Source organism: Protopterus annectens, chromosome 1.part0, assembly GCF_019279795.1.
Source record: "Protopterus annectens isolate FY-2018-M chromosome 1.part0, PAN1.0, whole genome shotgun sequence".
Lineage (NCBI taxonomy): Eukaryota > Metazoa > Chordata > Ceratodontiformes > Protopteridae > Protopterus > Protopterus annectens.
In genome coordinates this window covers 1,223,803,711-1,223,827,346 of record NC_056725.1, presented here as the reverse complement: position 1 = coordinate 1,223,827,346, position 23,636 = coordinate 1,223,803,711, and the positions used below count along the sequence as shown (strand labels likewise).

Sequence of the window (23,636 nt, the reverse complement as noted above, 5' to 3'; positions counted from 1 at the left end):
GCAGGATGAATGCACGTACATACACACACATTGCACACACACCTATGGAAGTTTTTGCAGATTGCCAGTCCATTTAATAGCATGCATTTTTGATGATGGAGATTTTGGTAAAGTTATACCTCTTACTGTTTGTGTGTTTATATATAGGCTTTCATGGCTTATTTATCACCAGGAACAACTTGTTTGCATACTGCACAAAGAAACAGACAAGACACAGGAACTTTTAAATATTAATAGAAAGTTTTTAATATGAATTGAATATATGGGGCATGCTGCTTTAATGTTTAACACCGATGCATCAGCTGATTAAGTGTTTACACTATTTAAATTGCATCATTTGACTTGTGTTTTTATCTGATGAAGTTCGTGTATCTTTCGGACGAAAAGCGCTTCAGCTTACTGTGTTTATAATAAACGGATTGTTTCAACGGTCGTTTGACATATTTTGTTTGTTTGCATACTGGACTGAAGAGGATGCATGCTTCTCTATAAGTGACATTTCTTCGGATGTGTTGAAGCTGTCCTGTACACTGCTGACAAGTTCAGTACCAACTGGTTTATTGCTAACTCCTGTATCCACCGCATTGCTAAAATTACTACTGTCATACTTTATACACCCCACCTCCCTCTCTCCTTAGTTCTGAATCTCTTTTCTAATACATCTCTGCTGCCCCTTACACAAATAGACTAATACTGTAATCCTGTGACATTTCAGTATAACTTAGGTCACCTCTAACAGGATGTGAATGTGTGTGTGGCTGACTATAGCATTACCAAGTTCATGTTGGAATCAAGTGGGCCTAATGTCATCCTCTGTAAGATTTTCCTTTCACCAAAACTTGTAACAGAATTCATAATCAGAAAATCCCCCTCCATGTCTTTGATTGCAGCTCACTTCTTTTATATTGGTCCATTAAAATACCTGAAGACTCCCCTATCCCTTACATTATTAGGAACTGGTCCTCAACTTAAAATGTATTTGCATAACAATTGCTTAATTCCATTTGACTGAACTCCTTCATCAGCTCTCCCTCCATAGAAACTGCCTGTCAGTTACTAACTAATACTTTACTTTGTTAAGTAAACACTTTCCAAAAGACTTTAGGCTAATGAAATGTCACAGAGAAACCTGAATAACATTGAACTTTTACACTTAGTAAAAGCCAGAGAGATTGCCTGAGCTTCCTGGAAGTGGAGTTCCAGTCTTCAAGATCAGATTTTTATCACTTTATGTAGTGCTGCCAAAAGTGAATTCATTAAGTAAAATGCCCCACATTACCGATCTAAACTCTCTTCTGTCCTTAGTAAAACCTAGCTGCATCTGTAAACACATCAGTACTGTAGTAGATAACAAAAAATGTTAAACACTTTTTTCTTCTCCAGAAGCATTCAAAGATTAATTTTCAGAACCCCCAACACTCTCTTGCCTAAGCCTCTGTGCCTGTCCTTCTCTCACCATGACCCTTGCATCCCACTTTTCATACTATGTAAAATTCCCCAAAGATAACTGTTAAGCTATTTGAAATCACTCAGTCATGGCCAGCCAGGATTCAGTGATATGTGGTACTGATTCTTTAAGCTTTGCGAAGGTTATATTTCTTACACTTGACTGTTCTTTGAACTACCACTCTGCCGTAATTACTTTTTCAGCCAGTGGAAGGAGGCAGCAATCCCTCATCCTCAAAACAAACTCATCCACCTCTGATTTCTAGTCTCTGTTCTACTTTACATAGCCAGAGTTCTTGAGAAAGCCACATATCTCTAAGCTTTTGAATTTCTAATAACCTTTCATATTCTGTCTGGATTTCAGCATGGTTTCATGGCTGGAAGAAGCATAAAACATTTTATAGTATTTTAAAATGGTATAGTTATTGCAGCCATGGTGAACAGGGGCCTTCTATTTGGCACTTTATTTATAGACCTTATTAAAGCCTTTTCTTTTTGTCACTTCTCCAGTGAAATCACAAACTGGCTTTCAAGCTATATATCCACAGGATCTTTCCAAGTGAGGATCACTTGTAACATTCTTCCTCTGTCCACTTCTCCCTGGCTTTCATCAAGGCTGTGTCCTAGAGCCTGTTTTTGTCCCTTTCCATTAATGCCATTGATCACTAGTCCACCCAGCTGAAGTCCAAACTAGGGATTCAAAAGTACTGGACCTGGTTCTCACCAGTATAGCCACCCTATGCCCGACCCCTGCAGTTAACTTGCCTCTGGTTATATCTACCACCATTTGGTAACACTCACTATGAGGGTAAAACCTGATTTACCACAAGACCCTTCTGTCTTTAAAGACTACTCTAAGACAAAGCTAATCTGGTTAACTGTTGACCTGATGAAATTGTAACTCCCTCCTGACCTTGATGATCCTACCTTGTACAGTGTCACATTTACAGATAATGTCTTTGCCATCTCAGAGCATGCTTCAAGGTATCTGTTCCTATAACCCATAAATGCAATGTCAAATTCAGGAATAAACCCCTACGTTGGGACCCTAGTATAAACAGCCTATACAGCAGAGGAAGAAACTCATAGCCTGTAAAAGCACATTTAATACTATGTTATCTAGAAATGAACTCAAAAAGATCAACAAAGAAATCATAAGCAAAGTCAAATCCTCCAAAAATCATTATGAATTGAGAATTGCCACAACTGCTAAGGACAGCCACAAAGCCTCCTTCAGCTATGTCAAAAACTTACAGAGGTAATGCCCAGAAATGTCTGGAGCTAATTAACAACAACTACACATACTTATCCCTTTAGAATATAGTCAACATCTTGTCAGGCAAGTTGAACTCTAACTTTACTCTCTATCTCCCCATAACTTTCCCCATCTTACTAGCACCCCACAACAGCCCCACTTGTCACCATGAGAAAGTCCTGAATGCTATCTCCAAGGCTAAACACACTAGCTCTGTGGGTCCTGATAACTGACGAGGTTACCTTCTTGTCATGACCAAATGTCTGGCAGGCTCGATACTAGGTTTATTCAGCCTCAAGCTCTCCACTGGCTTTGAGCCAGAGGAATGGAGAATTGCAGTAGTCATCCCATTCCAAAAGGAGGATCCATTACTGATCCAGAATACTGTAGGTCTGTAGGCTTCATCAGCCTTATCTGCAAAGCACTGGACTGCATCATTATGGACTTTATTAACAAGGACGCCAGCAGTCTAAAAGTGGTGGATCCAAGCCAGTTTGGGTTTGCTAAGGACAGATCTTGCCTCCATATCTGGTGACCTTCTATAAGCAAGCCAGTAGTGCATTGGACTTGGAAAATCTGTTCACACTGCCTTCCTGGTCTTGGCCAAAGTCTTTGGCACATCTTACATTCTGGTATTATCGATAAGCTATTCAAGCTAAATGTAAATCCTTACATTACCTGTTGGATAGCAAATCGACTAATGGACCAAACTCATTATATTAGTGTGGGACGCATGCTCTCTTTGAAAAGAGTAGTTACCACTGACGTCCCCAGAGATCTGTTTTAGGATTTACTTCTCTGATGTCATTGCAGACATCAAGAGCCTGTGACTGACCAAGTCTGCAGATGACTGCAAACTTAGAGCTGTCATTAACTCCCCATCTGATTCCCATATTCTTCAGGAGGATCTAACAGACACCAATATAAGGGGTGCTTGGACCTCAGCATAAAACCACATGCCAGGAAATGTAGCATTGTGTCCTTTCCCAAAAAAGGGCACCCATGTACTTACTGTATAGGTGACACTCCATGGAAGGTTGATTCACTCATTAGGAACATGGGCACTTTCATTGACAAAGAAATATCCTTTGATTACCATGTATCCACTGTTACAAAATCCATTTACTTAGCCAGATTAATCACCGGGGTATTTCTTCCAAATCCAAGGAAGCTATCTCTCTCTACCCCACCCTCATCAGGCCCATAATAGAGTGTGATGGCCCTTTTGGTGCATCATTTCCTCAGTAAGATAATTAAGAATATCTCTTCCATGAGCTACCTAGGCTACCTTAAAGTGGTCTGTCTGTCTATTTCTGTTTTCTGTTACCTACAGACTCTTGAGAAGTGACCTCTGTGTAGCCCATAGTGCTTCGAAGGATCCAGTCCTATCCAACCTCCTTCCTCCTTCACATCTGTAAAACTAACTATATACGACACATCCACTCATGAATCTTAATTTCCATGAAAACATATGGATTCCCTTTAAATCCTCAATTTAACATAATGTCAGCTCACATAACAGCGAGATTACGTCAACAAAAATTTAAATGAACGAACTCCCAGAATGGTGTTTTTCACCTCTTGGAAACTAACCACGTGGCACCCATGGCGAACTTTGCCCTTTTCTCCACTGTAGTGCGATCTCAGAGATGGTATATTTAGTTGGGGGATGTGAGAGGCAAAGCCCTTCACTTCGGTGGGTTTAATTTGCTTTGTTTTTTATTTTACTTGGTGACCAAGTGATTAGTTTCCCGGAGGCTAAATATGCCATTCCAGGAGTTCATTCTTTTAATTTTTGCTGTCATCATCTCGCTGTTATGTGACTTGATGTTATGTTATTCCGGTGCTATGAAACAGACCCGTATATATATATATATATATATATATATATATATATATACTAGACAAAATGATTGACTTCAACAATTGGCTAAGCTTCTGGTGTAATTCAAAGGGGATCCAGTATCTGTCTGCCTGGGATGACATGACCGACAAACCACGATGCTTTGCCAGAGATGGTCTGCACCTGTCACTGGGATTCAGGTTACTGGCTAAAGCTCTTGCCATCCCCATCGTGCCTATTTTAGGCAAGGTTCAAAGGACAAAACCACCACCGTAACAGATACAAGCATGCAAAATCTGAAGTTAATGCTACTCAATGCTAGAAGTCTAAACCTCAAAATGCACTCTCTTTAGGCACTCCTAAAAATGGAGAACATCGATATCTGTGCTGTAACTGAGAACTGGTTCAAGGCTCCAGAGAGCACCCCTGCAGTACCAGGCTACAACTGTTACCACACTTTTCGGCCACCAAACCAAGACCGAAACACTAAAGGTGGAGGAATGTCCATATTCAGCAAGGATATTCACACCTCTAGGCTAGTTGCCCAACACAATGCATCTGAAATTCTCCAGGCGCAACTAACACTAAGTAAGACTGCAGTCCAAATTGTAGCTTGCTACAGATCCCCCACCATGCCCCAAGATTCTCACTACACCTTTCTAAATATACTGGAAAATATTAAGATACAACCAAACACCCTAATACTGGGTGATTTTAACTACCCTGCCATTAACTGGGAAAACTACTCGGGTACCAACAGCTTTTCCCAACGGTTCTTGGAATTCATAAATTCCAATGCCCTGGATCAGCTAATCCATTGTCCCACCAGGGACTCCAATATCCTAGACCTGGTCATTACCAGCATGGGAGATAGATGCTCCACACCAGTGGTCACCTCCTCATTGGTCATGTCTGACCATAAGCAAATCACCCTTGACATCCACAGCCCCCCAGTAAGGAAACCTCCATTAAAAACTTCTCCAAAGCCAACTTCGTGCTACTCAAGTCAGAAGTGACAAACTTCATGACACCCATGCAGACGGGAACTGAAAGTTCGACTGCTGAGTCCTACACCAAGGCACTGTACGAGCACATCCAGTCGTGCATGAATCGTGCTATTCCAAATATAACCAAGACGCTCTCCTCCAAAAAAAGGAAGCCAATCTAATGGTCCCCAGCCATAAACAAACTATACAACAGAAGGAAGAAACTGTTGCAGAAAAGAGGAAAATCCCAGAATGCAAAAAACTCCCTTACCAGCCTCAGTAAGAAGCTGAGATCTCTCATAAAATCCTCCAAAGTTAGTTATGAAAATAAAATTGCCAAAGATTCCAAAGACAACCACAAGGCATTCTATAGTTATGTCAAAAATCTAAATGGCAATGCTCAGATATACTCTGAGCTACAACAGAATGGCATTAAGTATACTGATCCCAAGGATAGTGCCAATATCCTGGCAGATCGATTTAGTGCCAACTTCACCCCACCCTCACCCCCCTAAAGGGCCAATCTCAATACCAAAAGATTGCCAAAGTCTGGTAATCACGGCCACACAGGAAGAAACCGCACTCTGCAAAGCTAAGAATACAGCATCCATGGGACCAGATGACATCCCGAGCTGTGTACTACATGAACTACAAAATGAACTGGCACCTCACCTAAGTGTCATGTTTAATCATAGCCTCACCTCAGGCTTCATGCCCACTGAGTGGCGCACAACTACAGTTATCCCACTCCACAAGGGGGGATCTACCTTGGATCCCAGAAACAACTGTCCCATCAGTCTGACAAGCCTGATCTGCAAGGGCATGGAACTCATTATCATGGAACTTATAAACAAAAACATGGGCAACCATCAATCTCTGGACCCCCACCCAGTTTGGGTTCGTGAAGGGCCGATCTTATCTCCTGAACCTGATTGACTTCTTCGAATCAGTCTCCAGAGCTGTGGACGAGGGTAAGGCGGTCCACACAGCCTATCTGAACCTTGCCAAGACCTTTGACACCATCCCCCACCCTGGAATCATAGATAAACTTACTAAGCTGGGCATACATCCCTATGTCACTCGATGGGTTGCCACCTGGCTTACTGACAGAACCCAGACTGTAAAAGTAGCCGACTCCAAGTCCAGCTCCAAACAAGTGACAAGTGGAGTACCTCAGGGTTCAGTCGTGGGACTGCCCTTGTTTGGCATCTACTTCTCTGAAGTACAGGCCAACACTAATGGACTCTGGCTAACAAAGTTCACAAATGACTGCAAACTGGGAGCCGTTATTGAATCCCCAAATGATGTGGATATTCTACAAAAGGGCCTTACAGAAACAGATGCTTGGTGCCAGAGCCATGGGCTCAAGCTTAATGCCAAGAAATGTATGGTTATCCCCTTTGGGAAAAAACATGTACCCATGAATTACCACATAGGTGGCAGTACGCTAAACACCGAAAGTGTGATGAGAGACTTAGGGACACAGGTGGACAGTGGTCTCACCTTCGATAACCACATCGCCATAACAGTCAGGAAATCCTTCTATGTGGTACACCTCACCACTAAGGGCTTTTCATCCAGAAAAAAGGAGGTCATTGCCCCACTGTACTCATCCCTTTAGAACCATTTGACCCATTATAGAGTACAACGCCCCATTTGGTATATACCTCACAAGACATCTGCAACAGCTGAAAAGGTTGCAGAAATACCTCACTAAAAGAATCACAGGCCTAAAGCAGATGCCCTATGTGACCGTATAAAAAACTCCAGGTATACTCTGTGGCATATCATCTACTCAGAGGCGATCTCTGCTTAACATAAAAGGCCATGTCAAACCCTAAGCTGTTGGACATGCTCCACTTAAAGAAATCCCAGTCCCTCAGAGCCACACACTCCAGGGATCTAAACCTTGTCATCACAATGAACAAAACTTGCTGGAGGGATAGATTCCTGACCCAGAGACTCCCCGTACTCTGGAATAGACTGCCCATACATGTCAAGCAGAGCACCTCCTTGGCCTTCTTCAAAAGGAACCTTGACGATTGGAGGGGAGATAGGATATTCACCCCGGGGATCACTTCAGTCACCTTGCCAGACAGAGGTCCAAGGAAGTAAATATTGTGGGAAGAAATATCCGGGGAATTGTTATGGCTAGGCTTGTATAGGCCCTAGGGCCGATAGCCTAGTGCCAACCTATGCACCTATAAATATGTGTGTGTGTGTGTGTGTGTGTGTGTGTGTGTGTGTGTGTGTATCCCAGATAATCCCTCTTAAATGCAATAGACTTCCTTTGGATATAAAGCAAAGTACCTCCCTGACCCAATAACCTGGATAAATGGATGGACTGTCATTAGTATGCACCAGGTCTGGCCCCTTAAGTATCCATTGAAAGGAGTTGAAACTAGGTATAAATTAGTCATGTCTATAGGTACTACACTTTGGGATATTGTAGCTAGCCTTTTAATGGTCATTTAGATCAACAGCCTTGTATTAACTTATGAACTCCCTACCCATCAGACCTTCATTTTATCAAAACTGTTATGTATGCTGATGAACGAACCCATTCCCATTCTGGATCTTCCTTTGATAGCATAAAGTCTGAAATCCTTCAGGAGCTTTCCATATTCCTGCATGAGATGTGGAGAAACACCACCGGGAACTATGAGAGCGAACCTGTTGTACTAACTGTTAAGGATTTTTGTTCCAAATGTTTACAGGAAGAGTATCAATCCCATTTTTCCTGGTGACATGTTTGTTTATTTGGTTCTGAGTTTTATACTACTAGACTGAATTGTTTGAAAAAGTAAAATCGGTCAAACTTTCTTTATATTTAGAAATTTGCCCAGATAGCTTAACCCTGAGGGTCGTGCAGCCATTTGATGAAGGATTCTCCAACCCCAACCTAAATATAGTGTTCCACTTGCCCCTATCTTCTCCGTTAAAGGCCTTCATGCACTTCAAACCTTCAAACTCTGTTTAACAAAGTTTGCCATTTTGTCCCACTGTCACCCAAATTGTCTTGCATACAGTGGCTGCCATTAATGGTAAGATCTGATCTTCTCCTTTTAACTTTTAAAGTCATCAGACTAAAATACCACCTCCATCTTGCTTCCAAGTTATTGCCAGTGCTCACCACTTATTTCATAAGATCCCATAAGGTTGGTGTCCTTGTTTTAGATATATAGACCTGCCAATAACTTACAATGCGTAAACCATGCCTTCTACATCTTAGAGCCTGGGTAATCCTCTCCCCAGTCAAGAACTTTTCTTGCTTTTAGACTTTGGCCTGCCCTTTCTTTTAGATGAGCAGAATGATACTCATACTACCTCCTAAAAACCCTGCTTCTAGTCTCGTCATCAGTTACTCCTACCTGCATACTTTGAACATGGCCCGCTCTGGCACGAAGAGACTGGAGAGTACTTTGGCAGGGAATTACTGTCAGAGATTCAGGTGTGAAGAAGTGTGTTTGTCAGATATTATACATCACTGAGGATGATGCCATTGGATAAATCCACAGCAAATCAAAATCCTACTCCCAAAATATTCTTGTGTAATATATACACTTAGCAGAATATTTAGTTGCTTTACCTTGACTGTAATCTGACATTAGGTCTCATCCAAGTTCACTTTAATAAAATTGCTGTTTAAACACTAGACAGCATACTGAAGTACATGTTGCTTGTACAAGAGTGACGTGTGACAGGCACAGTATAGCAGACTTTGAGTCATAGATGTGAATTGTACAGCATGTGATACTATGCTACTGTGAATTTGCACAGGCAGATAGCTTGTCCTGTTCTGTTTTATGCCTTGGTATATGATGGTCAATGTGTATTTTTATATAGCTGTCAGGAGAAAAATGCAAAAGATTAGTACTGTGCATGCATGCATGTATATATACATTATATATATATATATATATATATATATATATATATATATATATATATATATATATATATATATATATATATATATATGATATGTGTGTGTGCGCTATGAGTGTGTATGTGTGTATGTGTGTGTGTGTGTGTGTGTGTGTGTGTGTGTGTGTGTGTGTGTGTGTATATATATACACACACACACACACACACACACACACACACACACACACACACGCACATACACACATACACACACTCACACACTCACACACTCACACACACACACACACACACACACACACACACACACACACACACACACTCACACACACACGTGTGTCTATGTAAATAGTTTTTTTTTCTGATTCTTCTTTTTTCTGAATCCTAACAGGCCGACGGCTATGAACAGCTTGATAACAAAGTATGGGTTCCAGGAACATCTTTTATATTGTGAGTTTATTTATTATATTAAAATTATTGTTTTGCATAGCCATGTATTTTGTGTAACTGCATGTTTGAAATATATAAATGATAATGAGCGTGTGTATAAAATGTGCTTAGTACAAAAAGTAGGGAAATCAGAAGCAATAAACTCTCAGTTTTAGGAGGTTTACTGTGTATGCCAGATAAATCTGATGTTCTGATTCTACTGCTCTGCATCTGCTGTAAAATTCTCAACATTCACTTTTGTTGAGGGGACTAAACCTAGCTTTCTTTCCTTTAGCTCATTTCAGTTCCCTTTGTACCTCTGTTGATTGTTATGCGTACTGGCACTGGCTACATTTCTTTCATGTCTTTTGCACTGTCTGGATCTCCTCCTTGCAGTTATCTTAAAAAAGTACTTTCTCAAAGACTGTGATGTGCATGAGTGATCATGTCACAGTCACCCCCACTCTGAGTTTTCATTGCAATTGGTGCAAATGGTAGTAGGTTGCCAGGTCTTTCTTCCATATCATACATGTACACACACACGCACCTACCAGCAGTTAATATGAGCAGGGATGTTCTTCGTGTTTCACTGTTGCAGTCATCACACTAGGGTTATCCTGCCAGGGGTAGCCCTCAGTCGGCCTGAATACCAGAGGCTTAGTATTTCTGGTTCGGTTGCTGCTGCTCCAGGACTGACGTCAGGTCATTACATCAGTCTTTCTTGCCGAGGTGCCTGAAGCAGAAGCAGTTTGCACGAGTGCTGGTCAGCCGCTGCCTGAGTTTTCATTTCCTAATTGAAGTTGAAGTCTTCTAAAGTTAAGTACCCCGTTGGGTATCCTTTTTTCTTGCTCTAACTGATGTCAGAAAAAGTTAACAATTGTCTCGCTTGTGGAAAGCAAATACCACACCTAGACTTCCATTCTTACTGCGTCACCTATATAGGCCCAGACCACGACGTCCCTTGCTGTCGCTTTTGTGCTTTGCTCAATGCCAGAACTGTACATCATTGGGCCCTTATTGTAGCTAAATGTTTTCGCTCTCAGTCCTTGTATTCCGATATGGCTTTGGTAATCCATCCAACCACCGATCTTCCAAAAAAACATAAGGATAAAGACAGAGACAGACCGCACAAGTCCAAAACAGCCGACGACGCTTCCGTTAAGCTATTCGTCAGTTCTTTGGTCCTCAGTGAGGCTCTTTCATGGCCCCTGATGCCTGCTTCTGTGGATTTGCAGGCTGCTACCGATATCCATTTGGAATCCGGTATGTCGCGAGACTCTTCTTCGACTAAGGATCCTGCGGATGTCTCTACCTTGGATGGGTCCAGAGCCACTGAGCAGGCTCCGGCTTCCGAGGAAGTTCTTTGCACTACCGATACTTGTCACAAACCGACGACTTCTTTCGCATCTTCAGTTCTCTGTAAAGCTACCGAGTTTCTTAGGCCCAGGGTATGAACTACGCCTAAAAAACTGACAACCCAAGCTCAGGCACCTGCTTTCATGCCTCAATCTCAAATGCTTAAAATGGCAAAATACCTTATTATGCTTATTAGAGGAAGCCAGGCTACCCCTTCCAAAAGAAAAAGAGACTTGTCCCCAGTAGTTTTATCTGAACTGGAGGCCGATGACTCGGAGGTTTCTGAATATGAAGACATGCAACCCCTCTCTGCTTATAAGGATTCTGATGCAGAGGAATACATTCCTTCTGCCTCTCCTCCCGAGGATTTTTCATTTGATGAAACCCTTCATACTTTAAGGGAGCATTTCAAGTGGGAATGTCAGGACTATCCTCAGTCAAAAAAGAGACTCCGGGAATTCTTAGATTTACCACAGCAGAGACCTTTAGCCATTCCTCCTGTCCTGGATATTGTGGATGATGTTTTTATGGAATCCAGTTTGACTCCTGACACCCTTCCTCCTGCTCCCAGGAAACCTGACAGGTACTACAGAGTATAAAAACAAAATGATTTGTGAAGTTCAAAGTAAAAGATTTAACGGCATCTACCAGCCATTATTACTTATTAAAAATACATCTATTAAAAATACATCTATTATAAATACATCCATTGAACTCACTAATGCCTCTGTGAACTTGACAGAAGTGAGTACAACTAATAAAGACCAACTTTTGCCTGGTTTCATAACTACATTTAACATTCATAGCCAACTTTGTGTAGACATTATTAAGAAGAACTGGGGCTTTTCCGCACCAGCTCTTAATATTTGTGCAAAGATGGGTAATAGACCCAATGTCATCTATAGGAAGGGTTATAACTTGAAAAACTTACTTGAACAACGTCTCACACTTCCTAAATTTACAGGCATGTTTAAATGCCAAAATTGTAATTTTTGTAAATTTGTGGATAATGCATACTCTCTGAAGGTCAATAATTACAACATTAAATTTAAAGCTAAATTTAACTGCACTACTAGGATGGTAGTTTACATAGCGAAGTGTCAGAAATGCCTGGCATTTTATGTGGGCAAACACATTCAACAGTATAATGACCATAGTTTTAGATATACAGTAATTGACCATGTCAATTTGGATATAAGATGGGGTCCAGCACCACTAAAACTAGAGGAGCTTGAATTACAATGGCAGATAAAGCTGAACGCCTACAACTTCCCAGGGCTCAATGACACCTTTTCCATTAGTAGTGTATTAAAATTGAAAAGTTTGAAATGTTGAGGTCGAGAATAAATATAGACATGTTGGATATAGATATATATATTTATATATATTATTTTTTGCATATTCGATTTTCACATATATTTTACATATATTCCACATTTTTATATATATTTTATATATATTTTTTATGTTTTTAAATATAGTATACTTCATGGGACACACTTTTTGTTATGTATATATTATATGATTAAAGGCTATCCAACATTTTGGGTAATCAGTAGGGATAGTTCTTTAAGTTTTTTGAATTGATTTATACATGTTCGTAATTTTAGCAGGGTACCTTTAAAAGTTAAGTGGCAGATTCTGTTTGAATAGCAGCACATGATTTACACAGTGCTATTTATTGGAACTTTGAATTTGTAATTTGTTTCTGAAGAAGTTAGCTGACACAAGCTAACGAAAAGCGCTTAAAATAAATCTTGTTATTTTACTTGTCACGCTTGCTCGGATTCTTGGTTCAACAGTATTTGTTTTATTTTCAAAGTTTATCTGTTCGTTTTTCCTAGGTACTACAGTTTCCCTGATTCTCACAAATTCCTTTTCAAAAATCCTACTGCTGACCCACAGGTCATCTCCCAAGGACCTAAAGGAATTAAAGCAACCTCAGCTAAGAATCCCACCCCCTCAGACAGTGATTCCCGAGCTTTAGACAGATGGGGTAAAAAGTATACACCTCTGCAACTTTTGCTATTAGAGCACTAAACTGATAGTTCCACATGCTGAAATATCAGCAGCATACCATGGAACTCCTCAAACAAAAAAAAAATATCTTCCTTTCCTGCTTGTGCAGAAAATAAAGAATTACAAGAGCTTATGCATTCTGCAAGCCAAGTTACTAAACACACCTTGTAATGTGGCTTTGACGCCCTAAAAGCATCTTGCAGGGCAGCAGTCACTGGGTCTGTTCTCAGAAGGCATGCTTGGCTTAAGGAACAGACCTTGCCAGACCATGTCAAATCAAAATTATTGGACGCACCATTGAACAAAGACAATTTGTTTGGCACCAAGGCAGAAGAGGTCTTTAAAAAGATGGAAGAAAAAGCTAAATCTAGGCAGACAGTTAAAGACTTTTTACAGGTCCAGCCTCCGAGGTTCAGTAGGTATTGCCCCTCCAAGCACTGGTCTTTTCCAGCCCCCTCCAGGCCAGCTCAGCCAGGACCCAGGGGAAGCATACCCCCCAGACAGCAGTCCCAGGGAATGCAGAGATCTAAGCAATGGAGTTCCTCCTCTTCAAAAACAGGGAGCGCTAAGCCACCCCCTTATGGTAAGAACTCCCAATGACTTTACATCTCCACCCCTTACCTCTGCCCACCTGCTTGTGCCCCTAGAAGGAAAACTGTCCTTCCATGCAAACAACTGGGCCTCTATTACCAATGACCGATGGGTACTCAACAGTGTCCCAGGGATACAAATTTTATTTCCACACTCTGCCAACATAAAAGAGTTCCCAGATCTTCCTCCAAACCATTGGGCAGAGGCCAAAAAGCAAGTCCATTCCCTGCTCTCCATGAGGGCAATACAGCATGCTCCTGCAGACCAGATAGGCCAAGGTTTCTATTCCAGACTCTTCCTGGTACCCAGAAAAGAGGGCACCTGATGCCCAATCCTCGATCTATCCATTCTAAACACCTTTCTGGTGATACCAAAATTCAAAATGCTCACCCTCCAGCAGCTTCTTCCTGTGCTTTCCAAGGATGCTTGGTTAGCCACCCTAGACCTAAAAGAGGCCTATCTACACATCCCAGTCAGGGAATCTTGCAGGAAATATCTATGTTTCAGGGCAGGATCTGTGCACTTTCAGTTCTCTGCGCTTCCCTTTGGCTTATCCACTGCTCCCACAGTTTTCACAAAATGCCTGGCTCCAGCCATTGCTTTTTGCAGACAAAGAAATATTCAGATTTACCCCTACTTAGACAATTGCCTGATTCAGGCCGTCAGGAAAAGCTGTTACAGCACCTGACCTTTGTAAAGGACCTGCTGACCTCCCTGGGGTATACTATCAATGAAAAAAAATCAAAACTAGTCCCCACACAAAAAATTGTATTCCTGGGAGCAAGCCTGGACACACCATCCCAGATGGCATTCCTTAATCCAGAAAAACAAGTCTACCTGACAGGCTACTTCTCTCAACTAGCCACCAGAACTCAGTTATCTGCAAAAAAAATCCTGCAAGCTCTAGGGTTCATGACCTCCTGCATTCTAATCATTCCGTATGCCAGACTGCATATGAGGAAACTACAGTGGTACTTAAAAAGCGTTTGGTGTCAACACTCTCAAGACCTGGAAACTATCATACCTATGATGCTCTGTCTAAGGAAAGATTTTTCTTTGGTGGGCAGCAGCATGCAACCACAACAAGGGACTTTCTTTCTCACAACCCCATGCCACCCAGACCCTCACCACAAACGCATCAGACTATGCCTGGGGTGCACACCTGGACGCCAGGTGCATTCAGGGCCATTGGAGCCCAAATCAAGTACATGTGCACATCAACCAGAAAGAGATGCTAGCTGTTCAGCACGCCCTGACAGCTTTCAGACCCCTACTCTCCCCGGGGTCTCTAGTGATCAAAACAGACAACACCACAGTGATGTGGTATATCAACAAGCAGGGGGGACTCACTCTTATCCTCTGTGCAGGCTCGCCATGACCCTTTGTCACACGGCCTTAGACATGCAACTACACCTGCTAGCACAATTCCTGCCGGGCTCCCTAAACTCTCTGGCAGACAACTTAAGCAGAAACCTGCTAAACCCACACGAGTGGCAGCTACACCACAAAACCTTCAACCTTGTAACCCAGAAATGGGGCGCCCCAAAGGTGGACCTCTTTGCCTCCCACTCCAATCATCAGCTCAGCAAATTCTGCACCAGGGAACCTCACAGCAAGGCCTGGAAAGTGGATGCTCTATCCTTCCAATGGGTAAACCTATCGATCTATGCATTTCCCCCTGTACCACTCATTTCAAGGGTACTGCTCAAAATAAGGGAGGAAAAACCAAAGGCAATCTTGATTGTTCCAGACTGGCCATGCCAGCACTGGTACCCACTGCTGCGCAGCCTGTCACCCTTGCCACCATGGCACCTACCTCAGATCTCAACACTCCTGACCCAGAAGAATGGAGAATTCATGCATCCACAATTACAGACCCTGAACTTGGCAGCCTGGCTTATTCCCTGACCTCTCCTTCAGCTGCCAGCCTACGCAAACAAGTCCTGGATGTTATACGTGAGACCAGATGCCACAGCACTAGAAAATCCAATGCTGACAAGTGGAAAAGATTTTGCACTTGGATCCAGGCTAAGGGAGCCGAAACAGCACAGCCCTCCTTACCTCTCATCCTGGTTTACCTAGCAGATCTACTGCACAGGAGTCTATCCTTCTCTTTTATTAAAATTCATGCCTCTGCCATCTCTGCTCATTATAGCACAGAGCCACCACTCTTCTCACACCCTCTCATCAAACAGTTCCTAAGAGGGGATAACAACTTAAGGCTTCCCAGAAGAGCTCCTACCTCAACTTGGGACCTTAACTGTGTTGGAAAAACTCACCCTACCCCCTTTGAGCCTGCAGCTTCAGCAGAGTTAAAATTCCTCTCTTGGAAAACAGCCTTGCTTCTGGCCACCACTTCAGCTAGAAGAGTTTCACAGCTACAGTCATTCATGGCTGTAGAGCCCTTCATCGTTTTCCATGCTGTCAGGGTCTCCCTCAGGACTAACCCATCCTTCATGCCTAAAATGTTGTCCAGTGTGGCTGTCAACCAATCCATTTATTTGCCCACCTTTTTCCCTAACCCACAAAACAAGGGTGAAAGGATTCTGCACTCTCTAGATGTGCACAGACAGCTCAGATTCTATCTGGATAGGTCAAAATCCTTTAGAAAAATTGACCAATTGCTTGTCAGCTTCGCAGCAGGGGCAGAAAGCAAGGCCATAGCCAAACAAAGGATCTCCAAATGGATAGCACACTGCATCCATTTCTGTTACAAACAGCACGGGAAACCGCCCCCAAAGGGGGATCAGGATGCATTCTACCAGGGCAACCTCCACCTCTGCAGCTTTTCTCAGAGGGGTCCCCACCAGGGATATCCTGGAGGCTGCATCATGGACTTCTGTTCATACCTTTACCAAGCATTACCACCTGCCTATCATCTCCAAATCCAGGGCAGGCTTTGCCACCGCAGTCTTGCAGAGTATCCAAGCCAGCCCCCAATCTTCTTGACTGCCTCCACCCTTTTCTTCAGCTTTGGGAATCGACCCAAGTGTGATGACTGCAACAGTGAAACACGAAGAACATAGTACAGTTGTGTTCACTTACCATAAATGTAGATGTTCGAGTGTATTCATTCTTGCAGTCCTGGTTTCCAACCCTCCATCCCCCTAGTTTTTCTCCCTCTCTCTCTGTCTGTTTCTCTCTCTTCCTCTCTCCTTACAGGGAATTTTTGGTATTTACTTTCTACTGGTGGTGTTCTTCCACCATAACCTAGCTCCCTATATGGGGGCTCCTGACAGTTGCGACAAGAAGAACTGATGTAATGGCATCGGCTGCCTGATTTTATACCACTGACAACCAGACGTCAGTCCTGGAGCGACAGCAACTGATGCAGAATTACTAAGTCTCTGGTATTCGGGCCAACTGAGGGCTACCCCTGGCAGGATATCCCTAGTGTGATGACTGCAACAGTGAATACACTCGAACATCTGCATTTATGGTAAGTGTACACAGCTGTACTTTTTTCAGTCTGTTACCTCATTTCTCTGTTTTTTTTCCAAAGTGTGAATACATTGTGTTGGGCTAAGGTGGGTTAGATGTATTCCATCTATCCTATTTGTCTTTCCTCCACCCTCTTGTCACTTCTTGAGGCCTTGGGAGTGCTTGGCTCTGTGCAGTGGTTGGGAGGGTTTACATTTGTTCTCCCTCCCTACCTTATAACTGGGTTCAGCCCCTGGGGAATAAAATTGTGCTGCTACCACCCCCAAGCTGCACTATTTTATCTTACTTTGGGCAAATATTTTTTCTGTAGAGACCTAACCATGGGTTCTGGGCAAGAAAGCTGTAAAGCGTAGATGTGCACCATTGCTATATTGGCAGACGTGGTCATAACAAAAGATGGGCAATCACCACATAAAGGGGAAGAATCCTGAGCTCTAGAAGTCAGGTCAAATGGGTTCCTATTAGATAACCGAAGACGCATTCTATCGAATGCATCTTGGTCGTACTTAAAACAACGAAAAGGCAAAATAGCAAAGCGGCTTTTAAGCGAATTCTTTCCCAGAGAAAGAATTTGCTTGGCCGCTTCCATTACTTTGCCGTTTTCGGTACTGTAGTGCGATCTTGGAGTTGGTATATTTAAGCAGGGGTGGTGTGGGGGGGGGGGCACAGCCCCCCACTTTATGTATTCTTTCAATTTTTTTTTTTTGGAACAGCGATTTTCTTCCCTTGGAAAAAAATCGCTGTTCTGAGCTTTCGAGATTCTAATCTTTTGCTTACATGGGATCGATTATTCATCGTTCGCTTTTTTAAGCATTCGATGATGTAATATAGACCCAGGCCAAACATACAGAGACATGTAACAGCTAAGCCCTGATAGTAAGCACTGATGCTACAGTGTTCTTTTCCAACTGCTACTAAATTCCTCCCTTAATTCCCGGCAGATAGAATGCAGGCTGTACATATCCTTTACATGGGCTAGCCTGCTCAGTAGTAGAGCCTACTGGGTGACAGACACATAGGACACAGATGCTTTGTGTAAGTATCTCAACTGCATGGAACAGCTTTTATAACCATTTACAATGGCTTGTCAGCCAAAAACGCTCTGTTACTTCTCTCTACATCTTTACCTTCTATGCCAGTGGTAGCCAGCTGTGCTTTTACATTAACAGCTGGTGTTCAAAAAAGATGTGAAATATGAGGTGCAGTGCTGCCAGCTCCATTAGCTTTACTTCCAGACTGCACAGTCTTCTACATGTTACCAGACTGCAGCATACACATTCTGGTGGTATGAACAGTGCTAAGGCTGCCAGATGACTAAAGAGACTTACCCATACTTTGTATCATTCTTCAGAAGTAGAAAAATATACCCTCCTTTTGAGGTAGGTAAGTTAGTATTCATAGATAATTTTGTTTTACACATCACTGTACATCTCAAAACACTTGCACTTTAGTTTCACACACATTGTTTCAGCTTGTGCTGTTTCTGAAATGTTTGCAGGTTCATGTGGCTGCTCTTGTTTGAAGCTACATCGGCCATACTCTAGCTCGAATTCTTTCAATTGGCTGGGCTAAGAGGTATCCCATGCTGCACTGCTCCCTTTCCCCAGATCTCGTTTGCCGCTCATAAAGCTCAGACGTGGTCTTGCTCTTGGCTGTGGCTAAGTATAACTTTTCTTCTTCTTTGACCAAATTTGTTGCTCCAAAAGCTATTTTCATAGCTAGGTGTGTGTGTTTTTGGTTTGTGGAAGCTTTTTTGTGTGGCCTTCTTGGCTTTTGTCTTGGTATCCCATTAGCTATCTCCCAACGGGCTAGGCCCGTTTCAGTTAGAGGACCTAGTCCTCCCTCTATTTGTTATCTGTTACCCTTCTGTGTTTGTTTTTTTCGGTACCCTATCCCTCCGGGCTAGGGACGTTTAAGTTAGAGGACCTAGTCCTTCCCTTGTTTCCTGTCTGGGCCATTTGAGTTAGAGGTCCTTGTGTGGTGTATGCAGTTTATTTAGTGTCTAGTTCCCACGCTTTGTTGCTGGTGTCGGGTTTGTCAGTTGTGTTGTGTCTAGTGTCCTACCAATCATGTCCAAGGATACAAAAGAACACAAGCCTTTGGGCTTCAAGAAATGTAGTAAATGTGGATATAAGATGTCGATTACTGTTGGGCACTCTGTGTGCGTTTATTGTTTGGGGGCTGTCCACCTTCAGGAATCTTGTGCATTCTGTCACGCATTCAGCCCTCGTGTTCTTCAAGAAAGGAAGAACAAACTAATTCTGAAAGGATTACTGAAACCCTCCTTTGAGGGAGATCTGGAGAGGTCTTTTAGTGCTAAGTCCTCTCCCCCTAAAAGAGACAAAACCTCCAAAGCAAAAAAATGCTCTCCGGCTCCGTCAGTCTTATCGGAGCCTCTGGAGAAAGTTACTAAGTCTACTGTGGCATCCTTGGCTCCACTGTCTTCAGTGCCGAAGGAAGTTGGTGAATCGACAGAACCTACATCGGCTCCCAGCCTCTCAGAGCCGGTGACGGAGATGCTAGTTTGGATTCAGTCTCCAGTTTTTAGATTGGTTTCTCCTCCTCGCAGGTCTCCTTCTGAGAGGGGGTCTAGATCTCCTACCTTATCCTCTAGGTCCTCCAGGACTCTCTCTGATGTGGATGTGGATAGAGTGGTGCAGGGACATCTCCAGTCACCGGTGCTGGCTAAATTGCTTTCTGCTCCAGCTCAGTCGGCCCCGGAGCCCATCACCCATCCATCGTCGATAGATCCTCCTCCAAGCAAATCTCAGCCTTCGAAGCCAGAGTTGTCGGTGCTGTCTGATGCTTCTAGGTTGACTCCTGTAGCCCATCCTGGCTTTTTGGCTGCGATCTCAGCTCTGACCCCGTCGGCTCTGTCCATGAGGTCCAGGACTCATGTTTCCTCGGTTGGACCCGAGGGGGGGGGGGTTTGGGATGCTCTTCGGCTCCTAGCCTCCCTCTCGGTGCTTCAGCTCGGGTGAGCCTGACCCTTGCTTCAGCTTCAGATCGTGTCCCTTCTGCTCCGAGGGCTTACACGGTTGGTCGATCTTTGGAGCCGGGGGGACCAGCTTTCAAGGTCATGCGGAGCGTGCTGGCCAGGTCTTCAGCTGCATCATACAGCACCAACACTCTACCCCCTCCAGCTCTGGTATCAGTCTCTGATCGCCCCCTTTCCTTGGACAGCGGAGACCCAAGACCTCAGGATACCTCCATGAGTGGTCCCCAACTTTCTGAGGGACCCCCAGAGTTTTTGCCTAAGGCGCCACCCAGAAAAAGAACGTGCAAGAGGAAACACATCGACTCCCAAGAAGAGTCTCTCACGTCGGACACCGACCTCGAGGAATCAGACAGGTCCACCAAGTCTTCCTCTGAGGATATCTCTTTCGCTGATATCCTAGAGATCTTGAAGCAGAGAGGTGACTGGCCCTCCATATCTCCCTCTGAGGAGGAGTCTGTGTTCCTGAAGGCCTTTGGGGCTCAACCCTCCACCTCCTGGATTTCTCCCCCCTTCGACGAACTCCTGGATCTGGTTTGTCGAAGGGTGTGGGAAACCCCTGACACTGTGGAACCAGTCCCCAGGAGACACAACAAATTTCTGTCTGCCCCCGCTGGCAAAGAGTTTCTCACGAAGGGCGTTCCAGTAGATGCCATGGTGGTGGCAGCGGCCACCAAGAAGGAACTGGCTGAGACTTCATCTACCGTCCATCTCCCTAACAAGGAGTCTAGGACCATGGACCGGTGTGGGAAGCGTATGTTTTTTTCAGTGGCTTTTATTCTGCAATCGCTGAATTATTTGTCACATTTTACACGGCTCCAAAGAGATCTCCTGAAAGAGCTTGGAGAGTCTCTGCAGGGTAACGTTTCTGACGCTGTGGCTCAAAGTCAATGCTCAAATGTCTACCCTAAATTCTATTGCTAACTCCTCCATGAGGCTGATCTCTTATGCAGCCGAAGGAGCGAGTAGGGCAGCGAGTTCCAAAGTTTCTCTCAGGAGGCACTCCTGGATGCGCCTCTGTAATTTCGCGGAGACCTTCAAGTCTACATTCACCAACACCCCGTTTGATGGTTCATCGTTGTTCGGAACCAAGGTGAAGGACACTCTCAGTAGGTGCGAGCAAGAGGGAAAAACTCTGTCTGCTGTGGGAGTCCATTTTTCCATGCCTTCTAGACCTTATCCCAAGGGCCAGAAGAGTGGGAAAATGTGGTTCAAGAAATCTCAGAGGTTTTTTCATGATGCACAAAATGATTCCTCCTCCAGATGCAGGGAGGGGGTGGTAACTCAGGTAGACACTGCCCTAGAGGCAGAGGAGGCCCACATAACCAGGGAGACCGCGACTCCTTTCGTGGTTCTCCCTACCAGCGCTCCTGATGGAAGGCCCGACTGCGTGTCTCCGGAGCCAGTCAGGGGTCGCATTTCACTATACCCAGAAGCCTGGCAACACATCACCTAGGACCAGTGGGTATTAAAAATAGTGTCCAGAAGATATCACATTCCCTTCTCTTCTCCTCCCCCACCGATCAAAAGAATCCCAGATGTCCAACCCAATCAAAGTGATTCCGCAGCTTCAGAAGTTTTAAAGCTGCTAGAAAAAAGAGCCATCCAGCATGTCCCCTCAGACCAGATCGGATTAGGGACTTACTCCAGATTCTTTTTGGTGCAGAAAAGAACAGGGGACCTGAGACCCATCTTGGATCTCAGCCGCTTAAAACTCCAAGTGAAGAAGTCCAAGTTCCAAATGGTCACATTGCAATCTATTCTACCATTGTTGGGAAAAGAAGTGTGGATGTACTCCATCGACCTCAAGGATGCTTATTACCATATAACGATGGACAGGGCATCCAGAAGTCATCTACGCTTCCGGTTGGGAGTCATTTTCAATTTTGTGCCCTGTCCTTTGGTCTCACCACAGCCCCCAAGGTGTTCACCAAATGTATGGCAGTGGTGATGGCTCACTTGAGACGTCAGGGATTCTACGTGTTTCCGTACCTGGACGACTGGCTCCTTTCTGCCACCACCAGGCATCTGCTACTACAGACCAGAGACGCAACTATCAAGCTGTGTCAATAATTGGGTATCACTCTAAACTGGGAAAAGTCTGCCTTGTTGCCCCCGCAGCGTGTTACCTTTATAGGCGCGGAGTTAGACACTGTGCTCATGAGGGAGTTTTTACCACAAGAAAGGATTCAGGGTTTGCAACAACAGGTATACGCGTTGCTCCCTCTGAAAAAAGTAAAGGCAAAAATGGTTCTCAAATTGTTAGGGATGATGGCTGCAACAATTATGCTGGTTCCTCTTGCGAGGCTACACGTGGGGCTCCTTCAGTGGCTGCTCTTCGCCCAGTGGTCTCTACAACATCTTCCGCTTTCTCATCTTATGATCACAGACAAGTGCAAGCAAGATCTACGCTGGTGGCTTCACACCGGCAACCTCAATGCAGGAAAGCCCTTCGTCCCCCCCCCCCCTCCTGTTGCCACAGTGACCACGGATGCCTCCCAGATTGGGGGGGGGGGGCATTATCTCAGCAGGACAGTCCAAGGCACGTGGCAGGAACATAAGATACATTTGCATATCAATATCTTGGAGATGAGAGCAGTGCTACTAGCGTTGCAAGCACTTCAGAGCTTTTTTCCTCTCGGGACAATTGCAATCCACTCAGACAATATGTCGGTGGTATGGTATCTGAACAAACAGGGAGGAACCAAGTCGTATCCCCTTTGCAGAGAGGACATTCGAGTGTGGCAGTGGGCAGTGTCTTCCCAACGTTTTCTTGTAGCCACGCACATTCCGGGGAAGTCCAATGTGATCGCTGACAGGTTAAGCAGAGCTATTCTGATGCCTCACGATTGGTCCCTGAACAGTCAGGTTGCAGAGCAGATTTTCCGCAGATGGGGTCAGCCTTGCTGCAACCTATTTGCCAGTCCCCTCAATACCAAGTGCAGCAGCTACTTCACCCTTATCCCCCCTCAGGGGGAATCACCGAGGGGCGCTCTAGTTCATGATTGGCCCTCCGGTCTACTTTATGCCTTCCAACCTGTTCCTCTGCTGACAAAGGTTATTCAGAAAGTGCAATCCTTGGGAAGCAGAATGATTCTGATTGCTCCACACTGGCCTCGTCAATTTTGGTTCCCCTTTCTCTATACCTATTTTATGGACGACCCCTGGATTCTGGACCCACAGCCAGATCTACTGACTCATATGTCAGGGCAGTTCCATCCCTCTCTTCAGACCCTCTGGTTGACATCCTGGCTTCTCCAGTTCCATCACTAGTCAGACTTCATCATTTTTCTCCAGAAGTGGTTCATATTCTGTCTTCTTCCCATAAGCCTTCGACCAGAAAGATCTATTCCAGTAAATAGAAAAGATTCTCCATCTGGGCTCATGCAA

The 23,636-nt window shown here is 44.0% G+C and overlaps 1 protein-coding gene across 2 annotated transcripts in view; it reads left to right on the top strand.

Annotated features, from left to right (window-relative positions):
* UFL1 (UFM1 specific ligase 1) overlaps positions 1–23,636 on the top strand; it is a 911,566-nt gene that overhangs the window by 320,838 nt on the left and 567,092 nt on the right. For both annotated transcript variants that reach the window (XM_044065765.1, XM_044065759.1), the window contains exon 7: positions 9,807–9,865. In XM_044065765.1, the coding sequence (XP_043921700.1) occupies positions 9,807–9,865 (59 nt within the window). The remainder of the gene's footprint in view (positions 1–9,806; positions 9,866–23,636) is intronic.